At 38.8% G+C, this 19,826-nt stretch overlaps 1 protein-coding gene across 1 annotated transcript in view; it reads left to right on the top strand.

Annotated features, from left to right (window-relative positions):
- LOC115605583 (potassium voltage-gated channel subfamily KQT member 1-like) overlaps positions 1–19,826 on the top strand; it is a 482,515-nt gene that overhangs the window by 21,051 nt on the left and 441,638 nt on the right. Inside the window, exons 3-4 of the mRNA XM_030480260.1 lie at positions 2,802–2,892; positions 15,753–15,879. Of these exons, the coding sequence (XP_030336120.1) occupies positions 2,802–2,892; positions 15,753–15,879 (218 nt within the window). The remainder of the gene's footprint in view (positions 1–2,801; positions 2,893–15,752; positions 15,880–19,826) is intronic.

Raw genomic sequence — 19,826 nt, forward strand, 5'->3', positions numbered from 1 at the left:
TTATATCTATACAGTGTATTTATACTTGGAGGGGCTGCAGGGGGCACCTGTGTGAGGTGTGGCTGGGCCTGCCTGTTGCTGGACACAGCCGGTTCCAGCCGGCTCTGACCGACCCACACATGGCATGGCTGAGCCCTGCAGCCGTGGGTAGGAGTGCTCAGGGAAAACAGCTTTAGGAAAGGACCAACCCAGAGCATAGGCTGTGAGGGGAGAGGGGAAATACCAGTGTGAGAAACAGCCCTGTGAGCACCAAGGGGAGAGGAGCAGGATGGAGGTGCTCTAGGTTCCTGAGCAGAGATTCCCCTGCAGCCCCTGGTGACACCGTGCTGGAGCAGGTTTATCCTGAAGGACTACAGGCAGTGGAAGGACCCATGATGGAGCAGGGGGACAGTGTGAGGAGGAGGAAGGAGGGGCAGAGACAAAGTGTAAGGACTGACTGCAACCCAGCATTCCCCATGACTCTATGTTGCTTTGGGGTTGTGTGAGGCAGGGAGGTAGAGGAGAAGTTTTAGCTTTCTTTGCTTCTCACTATCCAAATCTATCCTAACCGGCAATGATTGAAGTTAATTTTTCCCAAGTCGGATCTGTTTTGCCACAACTGTAATTGGTAAGTGATCTCTCTGTCTTTACCTCGACCCGCGAGCCTTTTCGTCTCCTTTTCTTCCCTCGTCCTTTTGAGGAATGGGAGTAAGAGACTGGCTGGGTCGGCATCTGGCAGCCGACCTGGGTCAACCCACCAGAATTTTATTGTCTATACAGTCTATATATTATGTATCTCTATTCCTATATATAGAAACCTATGTATATACAAAAATGTGTGTCTGTTTCTGTTTCTATTTCTATTTATTTCTATTTCTATTTCTATTTCTATTTCTATTTCTATTTCTATTTCTATTATTTCCATTTCTGGTTATATTTATGTTTATACTTATATTTATACTCGTATTTATACTCATATTTATACTCATATTTATATTTGTATTAATACTTGTATTTATACTTGTATTTATACTTGTATTTATATTTATATTTATGCTTATATTTGCACTTATATTTATTTATATTTGCATTTCCCGATCTAAAGGAAATGAGCAGCCAGTCCGAGGGGTGTCTGAGATCATGTGGGTATGACAGTTTCAAAACAATGACAACCATCCTATCACAGAGAAGTATGAAAACTTGTGAGGTATCATAAAAAACATGGGTGTCTGGGTATATCATAGCAGGAGTCTCCCATTCTGATGCCTTTCTGACATAGACAGGAAGAGGCAGCTGGTTCTATCGCCAGTCACAGGGCAGTGTGTCAACAAGTGGTGCAGGATGTTTTACAGAATGGCAACCCCTCGGGGCAGAAAGAGGTGAAGGGAACACATGAGGTGACTGGAAGATGTACAGGACTTTGGGACAAGTAGGACACATGGTGTGCAGTAGGGGCAGGGCTTCCCCTGCCAGGAGGGTGGTGGCACCTATCCCTATTCATGCTGAGTCAAGGTTGTCCTTGTGCTGCTTTTGCCCTCTGCCAAGCTCCCTCCAGTCTGTCACCTCACCATCACTGCCCTTCACATGCTGGCAGGGTTACAGGGATTGCAAAGTCTTCATCCAATGTCAGTTTGGGCCTGGCCCGTATTCTGTGCAAGATTTGACATTTGAGTTCATGTTGAGTTTTATGAGATTCCTGTAGGCTTGTTCCTGAGCCTGCCCAGGCACCTCTAACCAGTGGCTCTGCCCTCAGGTTTATTGACTGAACCCCTGGTTTGGAGTCATGTGTGGACTTGATGAGGTGCATTTCATCTCCTCTTCTGGAACACTGATTAAAACGTTGACCAGGGCAAGTGTCTGGATGGACTCTGAAGGAATTTGTGTTGTCACTGGTCTTTACGTTGAACATGAATTTCCTGTATTTTTCATGTAAAAGCTATCAAAAGCACACTAAGTGTAGTTAGTGTGTTTATTTCTGTTGAAATCTCACAATATTAATAGAATAGCCATCAGGGTTCTTAGTCTGTCATTCGCTTTGAAGTTCTTCAACTAGCCTTGTCAGCAGTGTTTATCTTCTTCAAAAGGGTTTCTCACTGGAAAACTATCTCATCATGTGCAGGACTATTAAGGCTTTAATTGCTGGTTTGGGAGTTTAGGAGTTTAGATACAGCCTCTTGGCATGGAATCAGAGGAAATGACATCTGGAAGAGCTGGTACACAAGAGAGAATGTTTCTGGCTGTTAATGGAAGTAATTTCTGTTTTCTTACTTTTCTCTTGCTTTCTGCATGACCTTAAAAGATGATGAAAACTGTAGTGCAGATATATCAGAAGCCTGTCATTCTTGTCTGTCCATCATAGTTCTTCATTCACCAGTTGTTTAAATGTTTAACATCTTGCCAATGGTGGAAAGGTGGCCAAGACAGTGTATGCGATAAAGTAATGTGTATTCTGCCATCATTTAAGCATCGAATCAACTAGGATTCAATTGCACATTTTGTTTTCCAATTCTCATGACTTTTCAATTATTTTTTTTAAACTATTCTGGGGGCAGGAGTATATATTTTGAGACTTCTGTTTCTTTTTTCTTTATCTGAATGTGAGCTTTGCCTATTGATTTATCTGTGTTCAGCTTTCCTGTCATTTTTATTCCATGTTTCTTAAAAATTATCATCAAATGCAAAATGATGATATTCACTTAATTAGGAAGAATTAACTGCTTAAACAGAAAGTACTTGCGATTAAAAAAGTTATGTGAGAGCTAAAACTAGATCTAGATTTAGTTCAACTTGATGAGTCACTAAACACTCTTTTCTTTTTACAGATTTCTCTCTGTGCTGATTTGTTTAATATTCAGTGTACTATCTACTATAGAGCATTATGCTGAATTTGCCACTGGAACCCTTTTTTGGATGGTAAGTGAACTTTTGGGGGGAAGACTAATGTTTTATTAAATTGCTTTAGGTGAACAATGGAGGTGATAGATAGATAGATAACTGATAAAAATCCTCATTCAAGGCATGCTAAAGGACATTTAAAATTGTACCTGCTTTCCTTAAAGGAAGGTCATAGTTTAAGGGGATGACTATGTTCTAGGTCTGTAAACTATGAGAGTATTTGACAGCTTTTATATACTTGCTTTTCATAAGGTATGAAGCTGTACCCTGTATCTCTTATACTGGACAACTGGTGTTCATTAATCTTATGCAGTGTGGAACAGGATGTTCTATAGTACAGGAATGTATATTTTTAAACATATCTTTTCTAAGTCTTATGGTAAAAAATTGACAAAGAACCATGCTTTTCAGAAGTATCTGGATCTTGGGCGTAAGTGATGTCTGTCAGTGTAGTTTGCCATTATATAGAACAGGGAAGAAGAACTTCTATCACACTTCTATGCATCAATGATTTGGCTTTGAAGTTGGTTAACTGTTGTGGCTGTTAGCTTGTGCCTGCAACTGACTAAGCCATCATTAGGAGCACAGAGTTATTTTGGGATTTTGATTAATGTTAATCCTAACAAATGTTGCTTGCGCTTTAAGCCATATTCAGTGCCAAACAAAGTGCAGTATTCTGCCAATCATATGTAATTTTCTCAGACTCATTGGGACCTTTTCCACTTTTTTATCCATCAGTATTTAGGATCTGCTGTATGAGAAAGTTCTTGTACAATGTCTGGGGAAACAAACACGGTGGAACGGGCCACAGTTGTGAATAAAGTGTTTGCAACAGTTAAGGCAATACTCCCTTATCATCTGCTTTCTAAACTTGCACTGCCTGCCCTTCTCTTCAGCTCCTGCAGATGTCGAAGTTTCCTAAGCAGGAAGGGCAAAGAGGGTTTTCCAAAATAATAGTGGCCACTTTAGTTAGATTGCATAATGGGAGGGAATAGCATCTCCACTTGTCTTAGTATGCAAATGCTGGATCTCACAAAACTCTGCAAGCATTTGCTTTGGTGTTTTTTTCTTTTCATATACTCAAAGAATAATTCAGGTTGGAAGGGACCTGAGGAGGTCTGTAATCCAACCTCCTGCTCAAAACAGGGTCAGTGCTGAGGTCAGACCAGGTTGCTCAGGGCATTATCCCATTAGGTCTTGAAAACCTCCCAGGATGGAGACTGTGCAGCTTTTCAGGGCAGCCTGTTCCAGTGCCTGACCATCCGTCATGGTGAAGAAGGTTTCCCTTATACCCAGTATGAACCTCCCTTGTTTGAATTTTGTTTTGGTTTTTTTCATCCTTCTGCCATGGTCTATATTCTTTCATCTTCCTGCCATGCACTGCTGTTAAGAACCTGGCTCCACCTTCTCAATAACCTCCTTGTATGTATTGAGAAGCAGCTCAGAGGTCCCCCATGCATCCTTTTCTCCAGTCGAAACAAGTCACATCCCCTCAGCCCCTCCTTGTAGGGCATGTGGTCCAACGCCCTGAGCACCTTGATGGCCTTGTGTGGAACATCCTCCGCTTTATCGAAGTGTTTCTTGTAGTGGTTGGAAAAAACAGGAGCAGTATTCTAGGTGCAATCAGATGAGTGCTGAGTAAAGGCGGATAATCACTTCCCTTAGCTGATGTTGGCATTCATCACTTTGTTGCATTTGGAGTAGGTTGTCTTTAAAAACCTGCTAGCTATCCTGAGCTTGTTGACCCTTCAAACCTGTCTCCCATGGGATCCCACCTATCAGTTCCCTGAATAATTGGAATTTTGCTCTCCTAAATTGTAGGATCTTGAATTACATTATTTCTTGGATGCTACATCCAAGGTATACCATTGATTATCAAAACCCCAACTGATTTTTGCTTGTATATCTGAACAGCAGATCCAGCTGTTTCATTCCCAGTTACCCACTCAATACCTGTATCCAAAAGTTACTCCTGAAACACTCCAGAAATCTCTCAGATTGCTTGAATCTTGCTGGGTTACTTTTTGAATAGATATTACCTGAACTAAAGTCCTCTATAAGAACTGGGGAATGATCTAGAAATTTCTAGAGTTGTTTAAAGAAGAATTTGTCTGCCTTCTTATCCTGATCACATGGTCATGTTGTCACCTTTAGTGGCCTGTTATCAGATCACAATTTGGTGCACTAAGTGCTTAATACTTGGCTTCTGGAAGAAGTCTGTCATGCCTCTCTTAAGTCCTCTGTCTGATGTCCCCATGCATTTCTTCCAGTATCTCATGCCCTAAATATGGCATAAGAAATCCTCCATTTTGACCACCAGAACAACTTGGCAAACCTGATAAGCATACTGAGCCAAAAGTCCGGTGTGAGGGATGATGATGGGCAGTTCTGTAACTGGAACTGCTGAAAAGAGAGAACTTACTCTATTGCATACTAAAAACAAGTAACTCTGCCCAGAATGGTGTTTATAAACTTGAGATACAGCCTCACAAATTATTGTGCCATGCATAAGTATCAGAAGGTGGATAACCAGGATGTATGGTATCTTCTAAGAGTAACAGTTTGAGGGTAAAGGGGGGAATGTGGCTTGCTTACTTTTTTGTAGACCACATGGTAAAGCCTGCCTCCAACAGCCATGTGAGCATCAGAATTTTGGAACTGGTTTAAAATTCCTTTTTAAAAAAATGGATTAATAATTTTGTTAAAAACAGGAAAAAAACCCAACCTGTTTAAGAGCTTTTTTTTTTTTTTTTTTCCTACTTAATTACTCTCGAGACACTTTTGGCATTCATGGAAATATTTTTCAGGGTTCACTTGCCTTTTTAATAGCTTCTTCCAAATACAAGTCAAGAACAGTGATTATGGGATTTTCTACAGTCAATACTTAATCTTGAGTCAACACAGTTCATTTTAACTGTCCTTGGCAGAACTGATTTCTAATTATTACTTGTGCTTATCTGCTACCTTCCCAATGGTTTTCATAAGCGCTCCTTAAACATCGCGGGACTGAGTGCAGTATGAGTTTGTGATTCCTGCCTGATCTGCAGAGTTGCATCTGCATGCACTTTTCTGACAGGAACCTGGCTCTTGAAGAGTGTTCATTGTGAAGATGGCAAAACCAAACAGCTGTCTTTTTGTTCCATCATCCTTACCTGAAAAATTTCTTCCTAATATCTAATCTAAATCTACCCTCTGTCAGTTTAAAGCCATTCCCTTTGTCCTGTCACTACAACTCTTTGTAAAAAGTCCCTCCCCAGATTTCTTGTAGGCCCCCTTTAGGCACTGAAAGCTGCTCTAAAGTCTCCCCAGAGCCTTCTTTTCTCAGGCTTAACAATCCCAGCTCTCTCAGCCTGTTTCCATAGCAGAGGTGCTCCAGCCCTCTGAACATCTTTGTGGCCTCTCTGGCCTCGTTCCAACAGTTCCACATCCCTCTTGTTTTGGGGTCCCCAGAGCTGGATGCAGGACTGCAGGGGGGGTCTCACGAGAGCAGAGGGGACAATATCCTCCTGCACAGTAGCTAAATAACTGAAATTAAAAATCAAAACAAAACAAAAGGTTTAGGAGTATTTTTATTTAAAGTTCCCATGGAAATTATTATTTTTATTTTAAAAAATTATGCCAGAAAAGGAAAATATACAGTGTTTTCAGCAAACCATGCATATGTTTAGGTCCATCTATTTTTTTCAGGCTTCCTTCATTGTGTCACTTTTAGGTAACATTTTATTGTTCCAATTTGTCCCAAATTTTAATTCCTTAATGTATACAGTTATTTTTTTATTTTACTCTAAGATGATATTATTAAAAAATTACTTTTAAAAAGTTGCCAAAGCCTCTTGTACAGGCTTTTGCCTATACAGCAGGAGGCTGTAATGCTTTCTAAAAGATCTAGTAGTCTGTGTGTCAGGTTTGATTTGTAAACGGCATCTAGATCTTTAAGGATATGGCATTAAAAAATAAACTATAAAGAGGGCCAGGTGTAATTCCTCCTTTGAGTATTAATCTGATTGCATGTTTTCATGGTTAGAGGTCATATATTTTTCTACCAGGAGAGGTCACCATGGTAGTTTACAAAAGACAGGTTTTTATTTTTATTGCAAGACCTTGCAAAAAGAGATTCTTGGCTGGGAGTTATTTCACTAATTGTGCTGTTCTAAAAACAAGATTTTTTTTTTTTTTTTTTTTTTTATCACACACATGATGTTTTTACACACCAAAAGTAACAGAACACAATAGATCATGAATTTGTATAATGACAATGCTGTAGGTGAAAAGGAAGTTTTTAACTGTCTTTTGATTGTAGAATCACAGAATGGTTTGAGTTGGAAGGAACCTTAAAGATCATCCAGTTCCAAACCTCCTGCCATGGGCAGGGACACCTTCTACTCAACCAGATTGCTCAAAGCCTCATCCAGCCTGGCCTTGAACACTGCCTTGAACACAGGGATGGGGCAGCCACAGCTTCTCTGGGCAACCTGTGCCAGGGCCTCACCACCCTCACAGTAAAGAATTTCTCCCTAATGTCTAATCTAAATCTCCCCTCTTTCAGTTTAAAGCCATTCCCCCTTGTCCTGTCACTACATGCCCTTGTAAAAAGTCCCTCTCCAGATTTTTCGTAGGCCCCCTTAAAGTATTGGAAGGCTGCTGTAAGGTCTCCTCTGAGCCTTCTCGTCTCCAGGCTGAACAAGAATACCAAGAGTGTTCTTGATTTTGAGGAAATAGTCTGGTTTTACTCTAGATCATATTGATTCAACTTTGTTAATTTAATTTCTACTTCTATGCCATGATGTATTTAATATTGTGGTCATCGCACTTGGAATGAAGGAGGAATAGGAAATATTATTTATCTTAATGTTTATCTGTGTGCAGAGGAAGTCCCATAATACATTTTGTGATATTTGTGTAGTGTATATTGCCTGTGTAACAGTAGGTGTTAATGAGGTGTCCAGGGAACTGACAGGTAAACTGCGTTAGTAGAAAAATACACAAATTCTTTTATACTATGGAAGATTCAGACTATGTTAGCATAGAATACATCTGAATAAAAATAACCACATGACTCAAAAGCTTTCATTATGTTCTTTTATTCGCTGTAATCTAAGAGAGAAGAGGGAGAATCCCTGTTGGTTTCTGAGGTTCTTGCTGGTCTGTGGGAAGATGAACAAATAGATCAGGAAAATTATGTTAATACAATGTAAAACCTTGTTAAAATAGATATGGAGTACTACAGATTAAAAATATTAGGAAAAAAATTGAGTCCACAAGTCTTTCAACACATTCCGTAAGCTTAAATTGTCTGCTAAGTGATCTTGCTAAATTGCCATAGTGTTTCTGGATTCAAATGTAACTGTCAAGCTTCTCAATGTGAATTATAATACAGTGATTCTTGTGGGTTATATTACTTTTTGCGTTTCTCTAATGCAGTGCAGAATATGTGTTGGATGATAGTCGTGTGCTTTTCAACTATCTAAAAATATAAATCTTTGTGCAGTAAGTATGACTGAGACAAATTAAGAAAGGGCCAACTCATAATGCCCTTAGTCAAATTTTACTCACTTCTTACTCTAGCTCTATAGCGTTTTCTGTGCAAAGTGGTTTCAGAATGTGGCCCAAGAGACTAGGGAAACATTTCTTTCTTGGGAGTGAGAGGAAGGTGGAGAGATATATGCAGGATTTTTCCAATTCCTGTCCTCAAAATTTTGAGACCCTCCCAAATCAAACGGTTAAGAAACATGGATATGATTATTTACAGTTCTGAAGTGGATATTCACATTGGATAGATTCCAGTCCAGGAGCAAAGCTAAACCCTTCTCCTTCTACCAGAGGTGGTCTTTTCAGGTAAGGCTTCAAGATGTGCTTTTGGAGAACTGGAAAGCTCCTGTGGGATACTGGTGGATATATAGAGAAATTAAGAACTCCAGGCACTAACTTCTTGAATCTTCTTGATTCACTATTGGATTGTGTTTGCCTTAGCGGTATCTTTCTGAATTAGGCAATTCTAGAAAAAATGTCCTGCTCAGAAATAGTTGAGACTGTAATTAATTTCCTTTGTAGAAAAATTGGTTCCTGCCTAAACACAATTAAAACTATATCGTCCACTCCAACTCGCCCAACTCACTTGGATGGTAGTTGTCGTAGGTAATATGACTAAAGCACCATGTGCTTTCCTCATTAGTGTACAACTTCATTCTGTACAGGAAAGGTGAATGTCAATAAACTGAAAGATAAAGATACTCCTGGTATGAAGTCAGCAAATTCAGCATATTTTTCACATCTGCATGGAAATTTTTTTTTAAGAAATGTTAAATGAATTCATTTTTGTCCAAACAAGAGACTTTCAAACATTAACTGCATTGGTTTCATCTAAGACATGTAAGTCTGAATAAGCTAATGATACTGTAGGACACTTACCAGTGTCTGACATCTGTTCTTCCATATACTGGACATTATATTTTCACATATGATGTCTATCATCTTTATGAAAGCAAGCATGATGGTAGGAAGTATTTTCAGTATCAGTAGGTTTTCGTAACATTTGAGTAAACTGTTAAGTTGAACAGGTCACTAAAATGACATTTTCAAGTCTAAGGACTGGAAAACCTTGAAGACAGGTTATCAGATTAAATTCTGGACATAAGTACACGTGTGCAAACATTTGGACTATTAAAGCTTTATGCCTGCTTCTGAGGCTTCATTGTTTAGAGCTGCCATTCCTTGATTGAATCTTCATGAGCACACACTATTCATTTAGCCATCCCACTTCCTCTTTTTACCCGAGCACCTAAATATTCCAATAAAAAAAGTGAAGAGAGCCTTGTGTGTGCTCTCTACCTAAAACACAGCTGCAGCTGAGAAAATACTTGTCTTTTTCATGTGTGCACTTTAATCACTCCAACCAAACTCCTTCCCTTCTCCTGCTTCCCTGGTGCAGTTATCCGTAACCATACTGGAACATATTGTAAATTCCAGGCTATATATTTCACTTACACTCCTGTGTAAAATGTTGATTTTCCGTGTTAATGTGAGCACTTTTTTTATTTGGTCATCTTGGTTAAAAGTTGATGGCTTTTCCACAGGAGTTTCTTATTTGACTGATTGAATTAGATATGCATGGAGCTTATTTTCATATATATTTCCCTTTAAGCTTATTTATTTTTTATTTTAATAAAACTAATAAAATGGAGTTAGACTAAGAATAGACTAAGAATAATACATGATTATGTATTATTTTATGATTATAGGGTCGGGAAGACTTATGCAGTGGCTAGATTTAAGAAAAAGAAAAAAAGAATACAAAGATGAAATGAGTTTAAGGACTTTCACCTGACTGGGCAAAATTATAGGTGTGTGTTTTGGGTTTTTTTTCCCAGACAGCAGGGACAAGCACAGAATAATGGAATGCTGCTACTGACTTTAGCAAAGTTATTAGACAGTACAAGCTCAGTTTAAAAATCTGTAATTACATGTCAGTTCTGTATGCGGATAGGCAGTTACTACATGTGAAATGCTTTCCCTAGTATTACTGTGGCAATTTGAATTGCCAAAAGTATCCTTTACCACTAACAAAACAGGAAGAGACTAACATGTAAGTGTGAAAAATCCGGTCTGTTTTGTTGTTCCCTTACTCTGTGCTCCGCTTCCTGGCAGGTAATTTGAGTTACAGTGCTGCATGAAGACCCTCTCTGCTGGTACATATGTCAATACAGTGTGCCTCTGGCTGTGCCTCTGGAGCAGGTTCAGTGCCACAGACAAAGGATGATGCTCTGTGTTTTCCCCCCGCTGTCTGGTGATCCTTCAATGGGTCATGGCAAATGTCCGGACAGTTTATGGCAGCTGTTTTGTTCAAAGGACATGCAGCGTTGCTTTCCCTTTCTTCTCTCCTAGTTGTTCAGAGAAGGGCTGCTGAGAAAAATGGAAGGCTCAAAAGCTGATTGCTAGATAGAATAGCCAAGGGTATTTATTAACTCTATTTTCATCAAGCCTGATGTGGCTCTTTTTTTTTTTTTATGTAATGGCTTGTTCTTGCTTGTTACTTTGGGGTTTGATTTCATGAGAGGAGTTCATCCCTGGCTTTCTGTTGATGCCAAATGGCTTTCCAGGTTTATGAAATCTTCTGAGAATCCTTCACCACTTGCAGGAGAAAGGGAAAAATACTTCCAGGACCTCAAATAAAACAGTTTTGCAGGATACTTATTATTATAATCCTATTTTGAAAGCGAGGGGTCTGTAAAACTTCAGAAAACTGGAGAACGATCCCAAAATGACGTAAAGATGGACATAAATCATTGGGAGCATATTTGGCATACTATTTAATTTTCAGATTTGTTTGAAGATCTTTTCTGGTTCATGTTTTGTCCACAACAACTCTTCACCATCTTTTGTTTCCATTTCAGTGAAAACAAGTATTTTTTTTCTGACTTTCCAGAAAATTGCTGGGTTTTTTCCCTTAACCGGAAGGTAAATGTGGGGCAATAAATTTAAGGTTGTGAAAAGTGTTTATGTGTATAGGAGGAAAAGGAGGCAGGTTAGGGCTTTTTTAAGGGCAAATTTAGTGAGGTGCAGCTTGATCAGCCTTGACAGCCCTGGAAATGGATGTCTTCTATCTTTCATTAGCAGTATACACAACAGTGTAAGTTTCGTAATCTCCCCCCCCCCCCTTTTTTTTTTGGAGGGACCACCTATAAAGCTGTGATGTTTGTCCAGTTTCCATGCTTTTTTGGTCTTTGGCCTGTCTGAGGCTGCCAACAAAAGTGTTAATTGCTGTGGTTTTGGTAATGTGGACACCTGTCCAGGACAAAATGAGCTGAGATCAGTGATTAATGTCAAATTTGTTGAAGATGTAGGTTCCTCCTTCTGTCAACGATTTATTTTTCCCTTTCATAGACTGTGCAATCTTATTGACTTCAGCAAGGTTTCCCAGATGTTACCAAGATGGGTTCTTGTCAGTAGCTGAAATAAAATCATAGATTCTGGAATTTGCATTGAGAATAAAATACCCTCAGGACAGAGGGTAATTTCATCTTTTAAAACTAGCCTCAGAGGATCATCAAGGAATAACCAAAGTCTAAAAAGTTTTTGCTTCCTCAGCACTTATCTGCTTGTCTCCTTTCTACACAATTTTTTACCTGCCCCAGTGATTCTAATACACAGTTTCTGTAGAAATGATTCTTCCACTGCCATCAGTGCTGCCTGTTAGGACCAACATTGAATAAACCACCACTGAGTGGTAGAAGCATGCTTTTGATGCAGTTGGATGGCACATTTGTTTTCATTTGAATTGTTACGGGTATCTTCCCTTGTCAAAGGGTAAGTTACCAACATTGTCAACAAAATCACATAAGCTATGCTTTCTGGTTGTGTTTCTTCCTCTAAGACTGTGAACACATGTATTTCTGAGGTGGACCTTAGTGGAGCTCAGCCATTTTAGTCTGCAGATAAGGATGTGGAACTGTTTGCTTCAGAAATCCTCTGTCAGTTCAAGCTTTGGTACCAGCTTTCTGCCTAATTACAGAAAGAAGTGCTCATGACTTCACAGTCTACTGCAAAGCTCCAGTGCTATTCCTCCAGCATGCCTATTAGGTCTATCTAGACAGCGTTCTGCTTCCTTTGGTGTAAATTAGAGATTCTTAATAAGAGACTTGAAAACATATGCCACTGAGTGATATTACCAGGAGTCTGCTAAAAATGTAGACAATCTAATAAGTGAGAGAGCATTCCTGAAATGCAAGAATTGTTTTCCTTTGAAGATTGTTCTTGAATTGTGCTTTGACTATTAGGCTTGAATATTTTAGATTTCAGAGCACAAATTTGAAAGTGTTACTTGTAGAAGCTCTAGATAATACATTTATTTAAAAAAGTAAACTTGTGGAGCTGATTTGTGGTATATTTTCTTGTGCTTCTGCCTTGAAACTGTGCTGTAAAATTTCTAGCTTTCTACTAATTCTTTGGTTATAGTCAGGCTGAAACTGCCATGAAAACAGAGGAAGACTGCACATATTTTCTTGGTTCTTTTTCCAGGCAAAACAAGGAGGTAGAAGTGAATACAGAAATGTTAACCTAACTTTGTTAAAAATCAAAATTGATATGAAGTTTTGCATATTAGTGTAGAATTTTTCTTACCTGTTTTTAGCTTTGAAATATTTTGGTCTCTTTTCAATCATTCAGAATGTCAGTTTTAAAGTCATGTTGGTATTGTTATTGAGGGAAAATTGTGATTTAAGTGTGTTCACTCCTTGGGTGCTTTAGAATTCCCCAGGTGGAGATTGCAAGCATGTTTAAGTTAAAATACAAATATTTTCCAAAGCTGTAATTTATGTAGTAGTTGTTTGGTGGCTCTGAGTTACTGGATACAGTTTGGGTTGGAACAAAGCCTAGAAGCTGTATTTTGGTTGTGCTAGCATATTGCAATCGTGGAGGAAAACAAGGAAGGAAGAAACAAAGATCTGAACAAATCTGTCCATGTTGTGATCTTTATTAATCTGCTTTCTTTAGAAGTATCTCAAACTATACCGATCCTTGGTTATGTACAAATGCTTTACAATATAGTGCTATAGAGGAAAACAATATTAAAATAGAGATGATTTATTTTGTACGCTGTATATGTACTGCTCACCTCAGTCAGCATGATCTGAAGTGGAGCAGTCTAGTGCCGTGAACAGTGGGGGGTCCTGAACTGGAGGAACCTCAGAGGGAGCTGCCAGGACTCTGCTGCTTGTATCATAGTGGCTGATGAGACTCGGGTGGGGATGAGGGCTGCCCCCTCAAAAAAAACCCAAGGGAGCCCTAGCGACCAGGGCAAGCAAACAGGGCATATTTGTTTGCAGGAAAGTTGCTGTAGCCCTGCTGGCTTGACTGGGGATCAATGGTATCCACCTTGTAGAAGGCTGTGTCCTCTCTAAACTCTACATACACCATGACCAATGCAGCTTCCCAGACAGAGCTCTGCTGGGAACATGCAGGTTATCCAGGTGCCAAGCTGCAGGGTGTGCCCAACATGCAGACCAGACCCACTTCTTAGGGACGTCTGCTGCCTCCCTTGGGGCCTGGGTTCATGGTGTGAAGAGAAAGGTTTCTACCCTGGTATAGCCTTCAGATTATTATCTGTTAATTGATTTTTCATGTAGGCAGCAATGAAGTTGCAATATGAAGTCCAAGGGCAATCAAGAGAGACTTCATGGCTTTGAGATGATTGGTTAAGGGATCAGGAGCACAAGTAATGTTCTCCTCTACACCTCCAGTTGCAGGGAATGGTGAGGGAAGAAACAGGAAGACCCAGCAGACCAAGACAGAGAGGAACTTGTGGGTGAAGTGATGATTGGTGGCTGTCTTGGTCACAGTGACCACAAAGTAGTTGAGTTTCAAAAGTTGGTGATAGGAGGAAAAACTGCCAACAAAACTTCAATCCTGGATATGGAGAGAGCAGACTTCGGGTGGCTGAAGGAGCTAGTTAGTAAGGTCCCCTAGGAATCTGTTTTTGAAGGTATTTGGGTCCATGAATGCTGGTCACTTTTTACGAGCCGTGTCTTAAGAACACAGGAGCAGGCAATTCCAAAGTGTTGGAAGTCAAGCAAGTGGGACAGGCGGCTGGCTTGGCTGAACAAGGATCTTCTTCTAGAACTTTTAGGCAGAAAAGGAAATCGGTATGGACATTGGAACCAAGGACAGGTGACACAGGAGGACTACAGAGATGCTGTTTGCCACTGTAGGGTGAAAATTTGTGTGGCCAAAGCTCGATTCAAGCTAGCCAGCACTGTGAAGAACAACAAAGAGGGCTTTTTAAAATAAGTTAATAGCAAAGGCAGAATCAGAGACAGCATTGGGCTGTTGCTTGATGAAGTTGGTCACCTCACAAGTAGGGACATAGACAAAGCAGAGACATTTAATGTCTTCTTCACCTCTCTTCAACACCAATGATGGGCCCTGGGAACCCCAGAACCCTACGTTGGAAGACCATGACTGAGGGGATGATAAACTCCCAGGCAACCCTGAACGTGTTTGACTTGCTGCTCCAGCTGGATGCACATGAATCTATGGGGCCCAATGGGATTCCCTCCAGGGTACTGAATTTGCTGGTCGATGTCATTGTGGGTTTGTTCAGCTTGGAGAGGAGAAGGCTGAGGGGCGACCTCATTGCAGTCTACAACTTCCTCAAGAGTGGCAGCACAGGGGGAGGTGCTGTTCTCTATGGTGAGCAATGATAGGACATAAGGAAATGGAATGAAGCTGTGTCAGGGGAAGCACAGACTGGACATTAGAAAAAGGTTCTTCACTAGGAGGGTGGTCGGTCACTGAAACAGGCTCCCCAGGGAGCAGGAAGCCTAATAGAGCTCAAGGAGTGTCTGGACAATGCTCTTCATCATAGGGCTTAGTTTTAGGTAGTCCTGTAGGAGCAGGGAGTTGGACTTGATGATCCTTATGGGTCCCTTCCAAGTTGAGATATTCTATGATTCTATTTTGAATATACAAAATTTAACATTAAAGTTTCTGATTTTATGTTTATAAATTGTGTTTCGTAATCTAGAAATGTTTCATACACTTGTTAGTTTTAGGAAGGATGTGCTTATAGCCTCCCTCCATTCCTTATTTAAAAAAAAAAAAAATTTTTGGAAAGAAACAGAAAAAAATTATATTGTGCTTTTCCCTAGGATATGGAATGGAGCTTAAACCATCCTTTTATTCATGCACATCACATTCGAGAACAGATTTTATATACTCTCTGACATATGCATATAAAAAGTGAACAGATTTGGCACAATCCTTTTTATTGTGTCTTTCATTTCAACAAGCTTATTTGTATGAGTTATAGGAATAAATTAGATGTGCAAACTGAAGTCTATCTTTTAGTGAAAAAACCTGATATTTTGTTCTTTTAATTCTGATAGGAAATAGTTCTGGTTGTGTTTTTTGGTGCTGAATATGTGGTCCGATTGTGGTCTGCAGGCTGCAGGAGTAAGTATGTTGGCTTCCAGGGAAGAATACGCTTTGCCAGAAAGCCAATATCAATTATCGGTAAGATTTAAACTCTTTTTTTAAATAACTTTGCAGTTGCAATCCATTTTAAAGTAAAGATGTCAATTACTACAGAGACCATATAGCAATTCTGAGCCATGTCTCAGGCATTTATCTGCTTTGTGAACCTATGCAATTATTTCTTCTTTTGGGTTGCTAGAACTGGATATTTAAAATATGGCTGTAACATAGGCAGCCATCAGCTTAAGAAAGGCAAAATTCTCAGGGGAGAAATCTTTACTAAAGAGAAATCTTTACTAAATCTACTTTTGTGATTGGAGAAAATTGACAAGACTTTGAATGCAATATCCTTCCTTTGGTGTCTTGAAGAAAGCAAACGCAAAGGTGAGTATAAATTGGGAAAAACATGGAAACGTGCAAAGTATGACTCAGGAAAAATTCCCCTGGGTAGTACTAAAGTTAAGTCATTTTAGGTGGTTTAAAAGACTATTGTGGGTAGCATCACTGGAGTAGGAGTTCAGGTGGAAAGGTGACTAATAGATCCTGTGTAACAGTGAGGGATTAATAAAAGGTGTCGTTCAGACAAAATTGTAGTAGACCATAAAATCATTGTTTCTGTTTTAAGTCTGTAATTTTATATACACTCCAGTAGAGCTGTGAATTTTACGTTACTCAAACATCAACTCATTGAGTTTTAAATAGAGCAAAGTGGAAGAGGTGAAAAGGGTAAAGAAAGAACTGGTGTTTTCTTAACCATCTGTGACTTTATGAAACTTGGTGCAGAAACCCATGAAACAACATATTCTATCATATATCTAGATGTGGGCAGTGAATAATGTGATGAGATACTGTACTGAGTTTTGGGTTATTGAGAAAGAAGTGTTTCATCACATACAAACAAATTCTTCAGCTTCTTCTAGAGATGATTTCATGATTAGTTTCATGATCTAACCATGAAGCCTAAAAGCAACTTTTATTTTCTCCTAATCATGTTCTTGACTTCTCTTTCAGTAAGAAATGCCTCTTAGGAAGGTATGTTAGAGTACACAGGTGCAGGAGGAAATGTGACAGTCCCATTAAACTCTGTTTTCAACTTGATACTGGTTCTGTATACTGGTATTGTACATCTACTACAGTAAACATTAATGTTTGTATAGCCGTTGGAGAAGACACAGTGTGTTTTAAGAAAAGCTAAGAATGACTACAGCTGGTTGCGCATTCAAAAGTATCAGCATTGTTTTAAAATTTAAAATTCCTCTAAGAATACAATACGTTTAAAGTCAAGATTTGTTTTGACATATCAAGCGCAGATGGAACTGTGTCTACACTCATCCAAATAACTAAACTTGGGAAATACATTTGCTATGAATGACAGAATCATACCGACTACTCCTGTCATTTTCAAATCAAGGAGAATAAAATACAAACACTATAAAAAGGAATTAAAGGACTAGAACAGCATTTAAAAAATAAGGTATTCATTTTATTTTGCAAAAGTTTCCATTATAAAATCAGAAAATATCATTGAAATGGCTTTGATACCAGAAAGATTTTTTAATGGGTTGTTGCCCACACTAAAATTTTGATTAATTCTTAGGAAGTTCAACCTGGGTAGCAGTTTTGAACTTCTTTAATTTCTCCCATTATCTTTCCTTTTCCTCCCTTTCTAATTGTAAATATAAAAAATAGTATCTTAACATGCAACTTCTATAAATGTGAAAAGAAAGTGTTAAGATAGGACACACTATTTCTTGAATGTTCTTTAAAAAAATTACCTAAAATGGAAAATGATGCAACTTCTCTACCTTGTAAATAAAAATTTTTCATTTCTTAAGTAGATTTTCCAAAGTTATCCTAATTTATCTCCTCTTTGCAGACAGATTACGGGTAATTACATATAAGTAAGAAAAGACAATTCTATAATAAAAGAATCTGTCAGGAGACATAGATTGAATTCATTCCCAGCATACCAAGAAACCTTAGAAAAATCACTTTGTCTCTCCATGCTTTTTCATTCCCTAGTTCACAGAATAAACATGTTTAAAGTGTGTGGTAGTCATGTACTATGGCAGCAGCAGTAATAATGATACTTTTCCTAAATATTGATTTAACACTTCCATTACTTAGTATTTCAGTAGGGTTAGATTAGGAGCTAAATGCTTCTGAAAATCCCAGCCTAATTAGAATTTTATGAAAGGCAGGTACCAGGCACAGGCAAAATCAAGAGAATGTCTTTTCACAACCTTTTTTATCCTTTTGCTGTTGCAGAAAATGTCACAAAGAACCAATTTATGAATTATCTTTTGTTTCTCCTGGTTTTGACAGCATGCAGTTTGAAAGACAGAAGGGGGATCTTATGGTGGTAGATGTGCCATCCCTAAAGACCTTCAAGGCCAGGCTGGATGTGGTTCTGGGCAACCTGATCTAGTTGAAGATGCCCCTGCTCATGGCAGGGAGTTGGACTAGATGACCTTTGAAGATCCCTTTCAACCCAAACTATTCTATGATTCTATGATTTTAAGTTATGAAGTGCCAGTAGGACACAAAATTTCAGCAAAAAAGAATGTGCTGTAAATCAAATTCAAATATGTCCATATAATCTGTTATTTAAGTCTTTGTGGACATCACATTATCTCCAGACTACTAAGAGCATACCTGCAAGCTGAGGGCTGTTTAGATTCTGTAAAACACTATGGCAACTCAAAATTAAAATACAAATGCAAACGTTTTTACTGGTTTAAATTTAAAAAAGGAGTAATTGCCTTTAATCCAAAAGCTGAGAGTTGCATACTAGATAGTAAATTTGTAAGAACATGGGAAACAAGTCAGCAATTTGCTCAAAAAAAGCAGTACTCAGGTAAGCTGCATAATCTGTGTTGCTATGTTCTATGCTGAAGTTTATGCATAACTAAATAATTTTTCACTGCCAAGCTGATTTTTGAGATAAAAATGGCAGCTGTTTGGAATCTCCCAAGGGTTCATAACTTAAGAGTAAACCTTGGGGACAGTGGACAAGCAGTGGACAAGGTTTTCAAATCTAGTACCACACATACTAATTTGCAGGGAATGTGATTTATGGAGGTCTGTCATCTACATATGTAATGCACATATTATATAGAAGACACTACGTCATTTTTGTCTCCCTACACATCATGTGTATGTACAGACATGTTTGGAAACATGTAAGTAGGCAGAAAGTTTGAGAAGGATATCCACATATTGCTGTTTTTAAATTACTGGAATTCAATTTTTAAAATTACCAAGGCTTCCTGACACTTTCTTTTTTAAAAACTAACATAAATACTAATGTAATGATAATCTAAATACTAATTCTTGTTAAAGTTGATAAAGTTGTGTAAACAAATGTTGGCTCTTTATCCTGATATTTTCCATGCCAAGTGTCTCCTTCATTTTGAATCTTGTGGAGACATTTCATGCAAAAAGTTTAAGCTGTTCCTGAAAAAGGCAATTCTGATGATTTCTTATGGAGAAGCACTAGCACTTCCACACTTTGAAGCAAATACTTGAAACTTAGAGAGAAAACAACTTTTTGATTGTCACTGAAAATCAACTCCAAGCTGACTGACTAACAAGCCTCTGAAAAATTGGTATCTTGTTTATGCTTAAAATGGCCTGCTAAAGATTGCTCATATATTCTTCAAAGTTTCAATCTGCAGTGAGCCTGCACAATTCAGATTTCAGGTTTATCTGAGCAGCAGTGCTTGGGTTGCAAGTGGAAAATCTGCTGGTTTTGGTTTTATAGTGCTCTCCCCAAAACTGCCCAGAGCATATGGAAAGAGAAAATAGCAGGCTCAAATGCTGAGGTGAGGTGGTGGGGTAGGAGGAAATGACTAGGACATACAGGCTCAGTGAAATGACATGAGGTAAGGGTCTGGAAGGAGGACATATAAGGAGACTGACAAGCAAGCAGGAGGCTAAAGGAAAAAAGTAGAGGCTGAAAATACATGGGATTGAATGGTGGCAGT

The sequence above is a fragment of the Strigops habroptila genome, chromosome 3 (genome assembly GCF_004027225.2).
Source record: "Strigops habroptila isolate Jane chromosome 3, bStrHab1.2.pri, whole genome shotgun sequence".
Lineage (NCBI taxonomy): Eukaryota > Metazoa > Chordata > Aves > Psittaciformes > Psittacidae > Strigops > Strigops habroptila.